The sequence below is a fragment of the Corylus avellana genome, chromosome ca10 (genome assembly GCF_901000735.1).
Source record: "Corylus avellana chromosome ca10, CavTom2PMs-1.0".
NCBI classification, from domain to species: Eukaryota; Viridiplantae; Streptophyta; class Magnoliopsida; order Fagales; family Betulaceae; genus Corylus; species Corylus avellana.
Genome location: NC_081550.1, coordinates 9683187 through 9697870, shown reverse-complemented (window position 1 = coordinate 9697870; position 14684 = coordinate 9683187). Strand labels below are relative to the sequence as shown.

The following is a 14684-nucleotide window of genomic DNA, read 5'->3' as shown; positions in this document are numbered from 1 at the left end:
ACTACATACAAATATGTCAAAAAAAAGTACCTTTCTCCACACCCACACGTGACTTTTGAAATTATTATTAAATTTTAATTTAATAAAAATTTATCTCAAATCCAATGATAATTTTAAAAGTCAGTTATAAGTGTAAAGAATATGTAATACTTGAGTTAGAGAGCTGTTTTTATACGGTTGTGGCAAAAAACCACATATCACCATGTGACACATCATCAATTCAAGAAAAATGTAAAATATTAAAGTGGGAATAAAACACCAAATCACACCATGGCATACAAGGGGGGATGAGGCTGGGGTTATTTCAGCCATGGGAGGCGACCCATGGCCACCTTGCTAGTGTTGGGCACCCAGGCCATATGGGGGCTGCTTGGGCTACCAGGCCATCGTTAATTGAAGGTGCAAGCCACCCCTTATCTTAAGGGTGGTTCGTCGGCCACCCCATAGGGTCGACGAAGAGAGAAGTGGAGGTTGGCGGCGTTTTTGAGCAACGACATCAGGCGGAGGTGAGCGGCAACTCAAATGTGGGAGGAATAATATGAAAGGCATAAAACCCAGGTTTTATGCCATGACCGTAAATAAGTTATCTCCTTGAGTTAGCATCTTTAGATTGTGATTTGTCTCATGAGTAGCATAACAAATAGGACAAGAAAAAGTAAAAAAAAAACAAAAAGAAAGAACCAAAGAAAAGGGACCTTTTAGTAGTGGTGAATTGGAAAGCAGAAGAAAACACAGTGCCTAAATGCATTGAGATCGGTAAAAATAAAAAAGAAAAAAAAGTATGGTATAATTAGTTGTTGCCCAAAGACAAAGTCAAATCAAAAAACTCAAGCAATTTTACATAGCACTCACAACGAGGTCCCCAAAGCAAAGTTGTCTGCATATGAGCTTTTCCTTTCACAAATAATAACAAAATCAGCTACCACACCTACTGCGACCTGCTCCCTCCGCTCACTCTCACTCTCCCACTGCCTCCTTTGAACTTTCGCTGACTTCCCTCTGCTCCACTCTCTACACCCAAATTCCAGCTCCTCCCATTTCGCCAAGTCTTTTTCAGATTTATGACTTGCCCATCATCTCAGTAGCGTTTCTTTTTTTTTTGGAGGGGGGGCGAAACAGTCTAACAGAGGAAATACTACTCTGCCCATCTTTGCTTTTTGGCTTCTTCTACTTGTTGTGACTTGCATTGTCGCCGTTGGGTGATTCTGCGTGCTTCCCATCTTTCACTGAGCCACTCGTTGTTTAAATATGTAGGCTTTTTTGCTTACATTTTCCTTTTCCCTTCCAGTTCGTTGTCTTTCTCAGTAATGTTTAACGGTTTGTTTGTTTGTTGTTTGATCTTGACTTTGTCCTGATTCGGTTTGCATTTTCCGCAAATGGGTTTCATTATTTTTACAGTTTTTAAGATTTGAAAAGCTCTATTTACTGAGCTTCTCCAAATGGTTGGTGTGAGCAGTGATTGCTTTCTTTCATGCTTTTAGCTATGCAATTTGCTGAACTTGCTACATTCTCTCTTTTAAGTATCTGAGAGCGGTCTCCGTCTAAGAAGGAAATGCAGGCAATCTGTTTGATAACATTACTTTTGGTAGTGATTGCATGTGGTCAATCAGATTTTGAAGCACTCTTGGAGCTCAAGAAGGGCATTGTCAAAGACTCTTCTGGGCAAGTTCTTGTTTCATGGGATTCTAAGTCCATGGATTCTAGTGGGTGCCCTCGAAATTGGTATGGCATTACTTGTACTCATGGCCATGTAACATCAATTACTGTAAATGATGTTGGTCTGGTCGGTGACTTTATGTTATCAGCTATTACAGGCCTTACTATGCTTAGCAACTTGTCAGTTTCGAACAACCAGCTTACAGGGACTATCTACAATATTGGTTTAATTCAATCCCTTCAATATTTGGATCTCTCACGCAACCTGTTTCATGGGTTGATACCCCCTGGATTGGTGAATTTGAAGAATTTAGTGCATTTGAATCTTTCTTCAAACCAATTTGAAGGCATTGTTCCTGCTGGTTTCGGCAAACTACAGAAGTTAAAGAATTTAGATTTTCGGGGAAATGGCTTCTCTGGGGATATTATGCGTCTTCTGTCTCAAATAGGCAGTGTGGTTCACGTCGACCTAAGCAGCAACCAGTTTTCTGGTTCACTGGATCTGGGACTTGGAAGCCCGTCTTTCATTTCCTCGATTCAGTATTTAAATATTAGCCGCAATTCCTTGGTTGGAGAGCCCTTTGCTCATGATGGAATGCCATATTTTGACAGTTTAGAGGTGCTGGATTCTAGTAATAATCAGCTGGTGGGTACTGTACCACCTTCCTTTAATTTCATGGTCTCTCTGCGGATTCTGCGGCTTGGAAGTAACCAGTTAACAGGGCCTCTACCTGAAGCTCTTTTGCAGGAGAGTTCAATGATCTTATCTGAATTGGATCTTAGTCTTAACCACCTCAAAGGTATCTTGCTTTTAACAGTTTACTCCACTTTTTACATAAATTTGGTTTATATTATCTTTCTCCAAAATTTGGCATACAACTTTACAAAGAGTACACTTGTCTCTCTGTTTCTTTCTTTTTTTTTTTTTTTTGGGGCCAAAATGAACTACATTCGTGTGTTATATGTTCCATTTTAGTCTGCTACTGAATGATTATGCACATTTGGCTATACATCAGCAAAGATTTTTCTCTGAAGTAGCAGAATAAGTCAAGCAAAACAATTATCATAAGTACTGGGAAAAGTGTACTTTTTATTTTTTTTACTTCAGCTGTTTTGATAGAATAAGATGCCTTTTCATTTTCTTTCACACTTTTGAATGATAGTTTTTATTGCTTCATCTATCCTTTTGAAACAAGGGTAGAAACTAACTCTTATCCATGTGCCATTGATGAGGAAGGGCCCGCCCCTACATGGGAGGCCAGCCCAATGACGATGTTTTTGAGCCTTGCACGCAAGGGCAGAATTAACTGCCCCCCAAATTTCAAAAACTCCCCCAAAATTATATGTTTTTTTTTGGAATAAATCCTCTAAAATCAGTTTTTTACCACCCCCAAAAAAGCCTTTTTTAGTTTTATCTCCCCTTTCCTAAAATTCTAGTTCCACCCCTGCTTGCAAGTGCTAAGTGAAAGAAATTAACAGTATAGGGGTCACCATTGCTTGAATCAAGGACCTTACAGACAACCAATCTTTAGAAACCGTTAATCTCAAGAGCCTAAGCTATTAGGACTTGAGCCAACAATGTGTATCAAGCACACGCTATCACTCAGAAAACTAAAAACGAAATGAGGAAATTTGACAAAATTTATTTTGATGTTTGAAGTCATTTTGCTGAAGTTAAATGATGGTACTTACGAATAGCGAGTAATTTTTTTCCAATTAGGAAAGGAAAAGGGGCTTCCTTGTTGCAAAATAATTATGAAGTCTATTAATGAAACTAAAGTCATATAAAGCACCATAATCCATTTCAATCCTTTCCTTCATACAAAAATCTCATGGCCATATTTGTATAGGAAAACCATATATATATACAAAAATTATCATAATCTATGTCAATCCAATTCAAAGTCATTTTGTCTTTGGAATTTATATTCTATTGTGCCTTTGTGTTTATGAAACAAACGAAAATTATGTAATGAAGTTGATCTGTATATGACTTCTGTAATTTAACTTTATGGTGAAGATTTGATATGATCTGCAAACTAAGTCATAGTTACATATGGAAAAGAGTCTTTGTTTATTTAAAAACAAAAATGTAGGATGAGATTATTGTCAGTAGTAATTTCCCAAGAATTTGAATTCAGCATAAGAATTATTATGATGATCTAACTGAGCAAATAACCTCTTTGTCTTGCTAGAACATAAAAATAAAATAAAATAAAATAAAGGAAATAGTTGATTAACCATTTCATCGAGAGTGGCTTCAATGCTCATATTCTTGTGCTTCACAATGGCTCCTCTTACATGACAAGATGATGTTAAATAGTTCTAGAACCTTTTCAGAAGTATACTATATAATATGTTTGTGGACTGCCGGCAATACTCGGAATGTTGCTATATGGAAAATGATGTCTTTGAAGGGAAAAGAATAATAAGTGTTTTGAGGATCGCGGTAGGACTTTGGAGGAGTTGAATTCTTTTTTTTTTCAACATTGTGTATCATTGGACAGTTGCTATGTTTCTCCTTTTGTGGTGCCTTATGCTTTTAATGATATTTTGATTAATTATAAAAATTAAATAAAAATAAAAAGTATACTATATGATAAATCCAATTGTTGTGATCTGTTTCACTGCTCAAGATGGACTTTCTTCTGTTCTAGTGTGTCATTTCTTTGTTGATTTTTGCCCACCATTAATAACCATCAACTAATTTGTATGATTTTCAAAATTCAGTAGTCCTTACTGCAATAATTGTAGTTTAAAAAGACTTATGTTCATTGCAGGTCCAGTAGGAAGTATCACCTCCGCAAATTTAAAGAAGCTTAATCTATCTTCAAATAAACTGTCGGGATCCTTGCCTGCTGAGATAGGGCATTGTACCATCATAGATCTGAGTAATAATATGCTTTCAGGTAATGTGTCAAGAATCCAGAGTTGGGGGAATTATGTTGAAGTCATTGAGTTAAGTTCAAACTCACTCACAGGAAGCTTACCAAACCAAACTTCTCAATTCTTGAGGCTGACTTCACTTAAGATATCCAAAAATTCGTTAGTGGGTGCTCTCCCACCGGTATTGGGTACATACCCAGAACTACAAGTGATAGATCTTAGCCTCAACCAGCTTAATGGGGTCCTCCTTCCAAGCCTTTTCACCTCAACCCATCTGGCTAACCTTAAGCTTTCAGGCAACAATTTATCTGGGTCAATACCTCTTCAAGAAATTGGAAATATTACTTCAATAGCTTCTGTGGAAGATTTGAGCCTGGTGTCTCTTGATCTGTCCAATAACTCGTTGAGTGGCCATTTTCCCCCAGGGATAAGTAAGTTTCATAACTTGGTATATGTTGACCTATCAAACAACAATTTAGATGGTAGCATCCCCAATGATCTTCCAGATAAGTTGAAAGGATTCAATGTGTCTTTTAATAATTTCTCTGGCGTTGTACCTGAAAACTTAAGGCAGTTCCCTGATTCAGCATTTCATCCCGGAAATTCTTTTCTCATTTTTCATTATTCACCATCATCTCCAAAAGATATTCCCCAGCTGAACCCAAGAGATCACAGGTCTCGTATGACAAATTCTATTAGAATTGCCCTGATCGCAGGTTTGGTTGGTGGCACTGCTGTGATATCTCTTATGTGCATATTGATCTATTATAGAACCCACTTGCAGGAATATAGTAGTAGTTCAATAGGAAATGATGCTAAAAAGGGTGTTGCAGAAGGGAGTTCTTCCATTTCTCGTAGACTGGGACCCAACAAAAATGTGGACCCATCATTATCTTCATTTACATTTGATCAAGATATTTTTCCATCATCTCAAATGGGATCTGCAGATGATGCTGGGGACACTTCATCAGTTGTAAGGATGCCCAGGGATCTTGGCCATCCAGAATCAGTAACAATAGGGAAAGGAATATCTTCTCCTATGGCCCTCTTGTCATCTTCAAATCCATCACCTTCTAAAAACCAACAACTACCTGGTAATCCTGGTGTGCCAAAAGTTGGTTCTCCAGAGAAATTGGCTGGGCATTTACATCTGTTTGATGGTCCCTTTCTGTTCACAGCAGAAGAACTTTCACATGCTCCAGCTGAGGTCATTGGAAAGAGTTGTCATGGAACATTGTACAAAGCTACACTTGACTCTGGCCATATATTGGCTGTTAAATGGTTAAGGGAGGGAATAGTGAAAGGAAGGAATGAATTTGCAAGGGAAGTAAAGAAACTTGGGAACATCAAACATCCAAATTTAGTTTCTCTGCAGGGTTACTACTGGGGCCCAAAGGAGCATGAGAAACTGATTATATCGAATTATTTCAATGCACAACCTCTGGCACTCTATCTTCATGGTAAGATTATCTTTGCTTGTTTGATAGTAGGCATGCGTCCCAGAATCTTTTAACTGTTTTTCTTCAGAAATTCTATCCAAATGGTGACCTAGCCATGCGTAGGCTTTGTTATCTGATCTGCCTAATACTGGAATATGCTGGGCTCAAATCTGACTTGATCATATAGCCAAAGTGCTATATCATTTCGGGTCAGTGACAGAGTTTTATCTTTCAGAAATGAACAATTGGTCAGATGGTTTATGTTATGGAATCTGATTGGTGCTCAACCAATTATATCTGAATGCTAATGTTCGTAGGACAACTGCATTACTCTGCCCATAATGATCTCTCTCTCTCTCTCTCTCTCTCTCTCTCATATCAATTGGTTTTCTGGAAGTTTGCTATTATTTGGTAGTCTTTATGGGACAAGTATAGTCAAAAGAATTGCCTTCACAGTTTCCAGGGTAACAATTATCTAGTCAGACCATACTTGCCCTGTTCACTCTCGGAAGCAGCAGTAACCACAACCACCATAACCTAGGGTATATGTCATTTGGTCAAATGGGCACCTACAGCCTATATATATATATATATATTTGAACACACAACAAGATGATACTGACATTAGTTATATTGTTAGCCAAGATCTCAAGTGATGGGAGAATTGCCCAGTTGGTTCAAAGAACTTGTAATGTTCATAAATCACTATTCTCAAACAATTTTGTCTAATGTAAGGCAATAAACTCAATTGATCTGGATTCATCTGGTCATCTGAAAATTTGCCTTTTGTTTCTGGGTAATTCAAAATTTCAACTTTGTTCACTTGGGTTCCTAACTTTTGCCTTTTATAATTGCATGTAAAATATATTGTTGAGATTTAATGTGAATTTGCATAAACACAGACTTGGGATCTAGAGAGCTAGTACTAAGATCAGTAAGTGAAACATAAATTTTAATAACTTTTGCTTCTAGGTTTGACCACTCTTTTATAATTAATCAAAGGAAAAAAATGATGGAAAAAGGTTGTGCATTTATTACTTTCTTCTTCCATTATAAAATTTACATTTACTGTCATTGATTCAAGAGATGGAGGTTAAATGCAAAAACTCCATCTTAGTCAGCCCCTTAATATGTCATAATCACATTGGAAACATATTTTATTACTCGTTAACAGTATTTTGAATATAAGTAACTGAACCACAAAAGTAAGTTGATTTCCTAAAAAATGAAAACCCAAACATTGGAAATACCATTGGAGATTTGAATTTTTAGAGAACCTACTGTATTTAGTGAAGTTACATTACACTCTACTTGTGTGTCTGGGGTTTATTTCAAATTGTGGTCTTCATTTGTGTGCACATAGGGAAATTTTTTACGGTTATCGTACTTTTTTTCTTCTTTTAATTTTAGTTTTTTACAATGTTTTTATTTGTTTCCATGCACTATATGTTACATTTCTATAGTCTTGCACAACTTATTTACTAATTAATCAAAGTTGTGGACAAAGTTTAAAATCCCTAATCACCTCCTCATTCAGTTCCATTTGTATGGGAACTCTTAACAAGTATCGAGTCAATTAAGCATTATGAAAAGCAAAATAACTAGAGCTTTTCTAAGTTGGCACTTCATTTGCATAAAGCATGTATGGAGTCTGGTACCCTGAGTTGACTCCTTGCAACTTTGTTGGAAGAAATGTATCATTTTGACTGAGCTACATGTGATGGCCAGTTAAAAAGGACTATCTCTCGATGGCAGAGAAGACAGCCCTTCAACTTTTTTCTCAATAGATATTCTGTTCAAACAAATTTATTTTTTCTGGCTTTATTCCAGTATCTATACATGAACAATCTTTCACGCCTTCTATGCCTCCCACAGATATGGAGCCAAGAAAAGTGCCACCCTTGTCTCTTGGAGAACGAATTAGGGTTGCTGTAGAAGTTGCTCGATGTCTGAACTACCTTCACAATGAGAAGGCTATTCCCCATGGAAATCTCAAATCTACAAACATTTTGTTAGAAAATCCTAATCCAAATGTGCTCCTCACTGATTATAGTCTACACCGCTTATTAACTCCATCTGGGACAGCTGAGCAAGTACTGAATGCAGGTGCCCTTGGCTATACACCTCCTGAGTTTGCTAGCTCAAGTAAACCGTCCCCATCGTTGAAGAGCGACGTCTATGCATTTGGAGTTATCTTGTTAGAGCTTCTAACTGGTAAAAGCTCCGGGGAGATCATTTCCGGGATCCCAGGTGTGGTTGATCTAACTGACTGGGTGAGATTTTGGGTAGGAGAGAATCGCTCCAGTGAGTGTTTTGACAGGCTGATTCTGAACAGGCAGAGAGTGGAGCACCCTCCCAGAGCTCTTGATCACATGCTTCAGGTTGCCCTAACATGCATCCTTCCGGCATCCGAAAGGCCTGACATGTCAACTGTTTTTGAAGATCTTTCAAGGATAGTGTAGCAAAAGATATCACCAAGTAGAAACAAGCTCTAACTCTAGTTGTTGCCACTAACACCATTTGTTGGTTCTTTTCATTCCTAAACTGATTTTCTTTTCTACTGTCTTCTTTAGTTGTTTAACCTTTTTTTGTCAATTAATCCTGTGAATGACAATCTAGATAGATATTGTAACAGCTTGAGGGTAGGAAATAAAGTTCTTTGTAGATGGGAGAAATTAGTCATTTGGGAATGTAATTTAACTCTGAATTCTTGGTGCTATTTGATAAATTAAATCACCTTGCAAGAGGTTTTGCTGGGATGTATTATTTACTTTTGGGGTTCTTTATACAAAGGAGGCTTGATTATGAATGACAACAGTATGTAATATAAATATACTCATTGAAAGGTATAAATAACTTCTATATCATCTCACCTAATTAAACAGCAAGAGATTTTCACTGAACATATCACTTTTACAAGCATTATTATAGAGTTCTGGCGTTAGATAATTGTAAAATAAGATGAAATTTATTTTGGTCAACTTAACCCAAACAGTGTAATATCTCTCTTCTCTGACGTCGGGTAGAACTAAGATTGTTTTGACAACGTATAATAGTAGGAGAAAGTAAGAATTAAAGATTGAAAAGAGAATTCAAGAAGAGAAAATAACAAATAGGGAAGAAAAAGACCCTAATTGCCCTAAATAAACAAACAAAGAAACAATTTTGAAAGACTTAAATTTAATTGAAAATTCAAATTAATCCCAATACGTGCTAGTAGTATTGGTTTCATGTCTTTTAATGATGCCCACACTTCACGTGTTTTACTGGGGCTGTGAAAAACACCCTTGCCATTTGGATCAGAGAGGAGCCGGTCATTTTTTATATAAGGGCAAAATTGTCAATTTACATTTTATTGGATAATTTTTCCCTTATGGTTAACAAAGGCTGGGACTGGAGACGATCTAAATTCTGCCCACATCTCCCTTACATGTACGGCCCATGCTCAACCCATAACTTTTTGTTTTTCTTTTGAGCAACCCATAACTCCTTTAACTCTGCATACTTCTGTCTTGTCTGTGTAATGAAAATGCATGGGCCAAGTGTATCCAATTCTTTTCCTTTAACTCTGCGACCCAAAACGATTAAGTAAATTGCCAATGAAATGAACACTATGCATTTAATAGTGTACATTATGCTATATTATTATTAGATGTGAAATGAATACTATCAATTTCATTTCAAATGAAGAGAATCATATTTCTTCGTATGATTGACGTGTGAAGCTACTTAAAGCAGGTCACGTCAGTTAGTATGAAATGAATGTGATAAGTAAGTGTCCAGAGCTAGTAGTATTACTCTAATATTAACACTATTAGTTAAGCAAAGAAAATGGGCTTTAGAAATAAGTTAGAAAGCTTTATGAGATGTGGTCTCAATGCTTCTATATATTTATGAGATTAGCCTCATAGGCTGGATTGTAATACCTTGAAATTTATCCCCTAAAATAAAGGTGATCTCAATATTAAAGATAAGGAGAATCTTCAATTTTTTTAAAAGTCATGGAGTTGGGTAAATGGATTTAATGTGGCAAATGATGGAAATGGCTAGTTAAAAGTATAGTGAGTTAAAGAAAAAAAAGTCACATTGTTTCGGGCGCTCAAAACTGGATAAGCGACCATAAATAAAACTGTTTCAAGATCTTATATAATGATGAGAAAGAAAGATTTTAAAAGTGGTTTCATGATTTTTAGACACTTATAGAAGGAGTTACGATTTTTAAAAGTTGCCAGTGCCAAAACAGAAATTCCAATCAAACAGAGCCACAGAATTTCGAGGAACTTTTGAGGTACTAAAAAGTTAGGGGTTGTTATGATTTTTGGATATGTTGTAGAACTTTGAATGAGAAAAATTTTAAATCAAATTTCATATTATTCGGAGTTAAATTGAAAGAATTATGATTTTTTCAAGTTTGATAAGTCAAGCTGTCACATAATTAAAGTAGCAGTGATTTGGAAAATTAATTGGATGGGTTAATGATCCTAGTTGGACACGATTTTTAGGTATGTGGTAGTCAAAAAAATTTATGTTCATTGAGGATTAATTATAAAGTTTTGTGAACGCCAAGACACTCAAGTGCTAAGATGTAAGCACCGCATGCATAATAGACCCATTTGATTGACACAACATATGCTTCTCTTGCTTTGTCGGTGGACGCTTGGCAAAACATACTTGAAAGTTGAAACGAAGTTGGGTTATTTTCTTAAAACATACTTGGTTTGTCGCTGGACACTTGGGTCTAAGGTGTCAACGTAGTGAACTCTTGTAGTGAACTCTCCAAGACACTTGTAGTGAACTCTCCTGCTGGAGAGTTGAGTGCATGTGGGACATTGGAAAACTCTTAAGGGGAGCAATTCCCCCTCAATTGCTCACAGCTCAAGTGAGCGTGAGATGAGAGAGAGAGCCCCGAGAGGGTCTGCTGGAGAAAAGAAAGAGAGAAGAGAAAAGAAGAGAAAGAAAGAAGAGGAAGAAGAGAAAGAGGAAGGATAGAAAAACTCATAAGGTAATTTCTTAATCTCAAGCCTTGTGATTAATTCTGAAGAAATTTCGGATGAGCTTAGTTGATTTTGTTGACTTATAGGTAACATACTTTGATTTCAAATTTTCGGTAATACTCATTGGGTTGTTAACTAATCGAGTAATTGTTACGGGTTTCGTTATTCTATGAGGGAATTGGTAGATGAATTGATTTGGTATTCTAATTTTATATAGTCAACCACGTAAGTGGGTTAAGGTTAAATAGTCTCGATGAAAGGAAAATAAAACATTTTTATAATCTCTCTTTATAAACTAAAGTATAATGATATTTTTTTGAATGAGACATTTATTTTATTGTGTGCAGTGATGCCTTATGTTTTATGAAATGAAGAAAATGTATCTTTTATGAAATAAGAGCAAGTGAAAAAAAAAAACCCCAAAAATCCCGACACAAATTATCTATTAAACTTTTAAAAAGGTTGAAAATTTTATGGCTCATATTTTTACCAAGGGTAATATGACATTTACTACAACTTAAGGATTAAGATCTTGTAGTTCTTGAGTTGGAAGGAAATGATTATAGTATGTATTGTTTTAAAGTTTTATGGTTTTATGATTATGAAGTTTGTTTTAATAACTTTATTGCTTATGAGGTTATTGAATACTAGCACATTATGAGTTTGTGATTTCATAATAATGGGAGTTTGTAGTGCTTTGATGATTTTATGTTTATGTGGTGAACATATGGTAGAAAAATAAATTTTTTAATAAGAATATGTTACAAATGCTCCCAATTGCTCTACCTTTAGAACTTACCTTGGGTTTGCAAGTGGATGGATTTCAACGGTAGTTTGCATTAATATAATAGATTTTTTTTTTTTCTCACGTGTTCGTGATTCTAATGGACCTCGTAAATTGAAGATGTAGCTACCTATCAAGTGAAATTAATGGGAATTTTGTATCCATTTGCTTGTGGTTGTTACCTACTTTTTGCTTGCATATAATTAGGTGCTTTTGTATATATATACTTCCCGAATTTTGAAGCATTTTTATGCTTTTAATGATATTTATTGTCACTTATAAAAAAAAGAAAGAAAAATGGTATGGTCCATTGAATGTGATTGGGGTGGACCTATAAATTGCCTTCATTTTTATTTGGGTTAATGTTGATGAATTTCCACATTTTATCCCCTGAATTCTCTAATTTTTCTGTAGAGATTAGTATATATTGAATTGGGAAGAAGAGTAATGTTATATACCACACATATATCATATAAAATTGAAGTAACAAATGTCTAGTAATCATTCAATATATATATTTTTAACGACCGGTCCAATAACTACTATTTGGCCTTATTATGATGTAAGATGTTTGTGTAGTATTCAACATTACTCTTGGGAAGAATTAGGTTTCCTGTAATTGGGTGTCCAAATTGCCACCTCATAAAAAAAGTAAGCTCATTTACCTCAAGTAGGCTTTCCTTATGACAAATGAGTCCCGCAATCCTTTTCTATGAGGTGCTATAATTGCAAATGTCCAAATCATAGGGGATATGGATCCAAATACTATTAATATTATGTAGTGTGTTTTTTTTTTTTTCCCTCAAATTTACTCTCACACCTAAGTTGATTTTCTCCAGCATTGGACATAGCCTCTGTAGACAATGGGAGCTAGAAGCCGAATGCCTGCTACCAACAAGCCTAAAGAGCAAAAAACACCCATCCAGCGAGCACCACACACAAAACCCCCATTCACTCTTAGCCAACTCAAGAAAGCCGTCCCACCCAATTGTTTCCAACGCTCTCTCCTACGCTCGTTCTCATATGTTGTTTATGACCTCTCCTTAGCCTTCCTCTTCTACTATATTGCTACCTCTTACTTCCATCTCCTCCCTCACCCCCTTTCCTACTTGGCATGGTCAATCTATTGGGCTCTCCAAGGCTGCATTCTCACCGGCGTTTGGGTCATCGCACATGAGTGCGGTCACCATGCCTTTAGTGACTACCAATGGGTTGATGACATGGTTGGCCTAACCCTTCACTCTGCTCTTTTAGTTCCATACTTTTCATGGAAGATTAGCCACTGTCGCCACCACTCTAACACCGGCTCCCTTGACCGAGATGAGGTGTTTGTCCCCAAGCCGAAATCCAAAATGCCATGGTTTTCTAAGTACTTCAACAACCCACCAGGTAGGGTCCTCACTCTTTTGATCACACTCACTCTAGGCTGGCCCTTGTACTTAGCCTTGAATGTTTCTGGCCGACCCTATGATCGTTTTGCTTGCCACTATGATCCCTATGGCCCCATTTATTCCAATCGCGAAAGGTGTCAAATATTTGTCTCGGATGCTGGTGTCTTTGCTACAACTTATGTGCTTTACTACGCAGCAATGTCAAAAGGGCTGGCATGGCTTGTATTCATTTATGGTATGCCATTGCTCATAGTGAATGGCTTCCTTGTATTAATCACCTACTTGCAGCACACTCACCCTGCATTGCCGCACTATGACTCATCAGAATGGGATTGGCTTAGGGGGGCATTGGCGACGGCGGATAGAGATTACGGAATGCTGAATAAGGTTTTCCACAATATCATAGACACCCATGTGGCTCACCATCTCTTCTCTACCATGCCTCATTACCATGCAATGGAAGCCACCAAAGCAATCAAGTCAATATTGGGCAAATACTACCAGTTTGATGGCACTCCAGTTTACAAGGCAGTGTGGAGGGAGGCTAAAGAGTGCCTTTATGTTGAGTCGGACGAGGGGGCCCCTAACAAAGGTGTTTTCTGGTATCAGAGCAAGCTGTGATATTGGCTGGATAGAGCCAAAGAAAATGTGATTAGTAAGGTAGTGTCTTTGGTCAGTTTGGTGTGTTAAGGAACAAATAATAATAATTAGCGACTATGAATAGTTATTGTTAAACAAAATTCACCCTTATGTTTAGCAGGAACTTTTCTGGCTACACTTTTTTTGCAATGAAAAGTGCATATTTTTTAATTGTTATATTGTTTTGACATTACTCAAGCTTCAAAATTAATATCACAGAAAATATCCAATGTCGAAGGTTTCATTGTAGGTTGAAAACTTTATATTGAGGTGGCGAAACCTAGAGAGGATCCACGACTATCACTATGAGAAGAAATATTCGAAGGTGGTCCTGGAAATCGAGGCAGTCAGGTGAGAATCACGTGGCGAATCCCCCAATACTTGTCTCCGAAACCTTTGATGAGTGTCCGGTGATTTTTCAATACAGAACAAAACCATTCATGCCAGAGTTAGTTTCGTCGTTCATATCAATTTCTTTTTTTCCGGAGCAAACAAACGCACGAGACTTTCCATGCTCGTCCAATATCACGACTCTTGATGAAATTTAATCACTCATTAATGCAATGAGTTTTCGCATAATCACTTCACAAATCACAAATGGATGAGTGATAAAAAATCATGCATATATATCAACCGGTGTGAAATTGGTGTAAATAGTTATATATATTACTCTTTGACAATCTATGCAATACTTAATAAACTTAGCTATTTTCTCCCTCAAACTTTAAAATAATGTTATATACATATTTTATCTCACAACGTTGAGATAATAATCCTAACTAATTATTGGGATTTTTTTTTTTTTAAAAAAAAAGAGTATTAATCTAAGAGTTGGTTGAAATGAACACCTCAATATTGTAGGATAAAAATATAGTTTTTAACATTATTCTAAACT

The 14684-nt window shown here is 36.5% G+C and overlaps 2 protein-coding genes across 2 annotated transcripts; both read left to right on the top strand.

Annotated features, from left to right (window-relative positions):
- Window positions 1-998: 998 nt before the first annotated feature.
- Window positions 999-8734, top strand: LOC132164511 (probable inactive receptor kinase At5g10020). Its single transcript, XM_059575031.1, has 3 exons — window positions 999-2456; window positions 4437-6002; window positions 7857-8734. The coding sequence occupies exons 1-3, from the start codon at window positions 1553-1555 to the stop codon at window positions 8441-8443; spliced, it is 3057 nt and encodes a 1018-aa protein (XP_059431014.1). The 5' UTR covers window positions 999-1552; the 3' UTR covers window positions 8444-8734.
- Window positions 8735-10723: 1989 nt separating this feature from the next.
- LOC132164512 (delta(12)-acyl-lipid-desaturase-like) lies at window positions 10724-13921 on the top strand. The gene is made up of 2 exons (XM_059575032.1): window positions 10724-10983; window positions 12599-13921. The coding sequence occupies exon 2, from the start codon at window positions 12623-12625 to the stop codon at window positions 13769-13771; it is 1149 nt and encodes a 382-aa protein (XP_059431015.1). The 5' UTR covers window positions 10724-10983; window positions 12599-12622; the 3' UTR covers window positions 13772-13921.
- The last annotated feature ends 763 nt before the right edge of the window (window positions 13922-14684 follow it).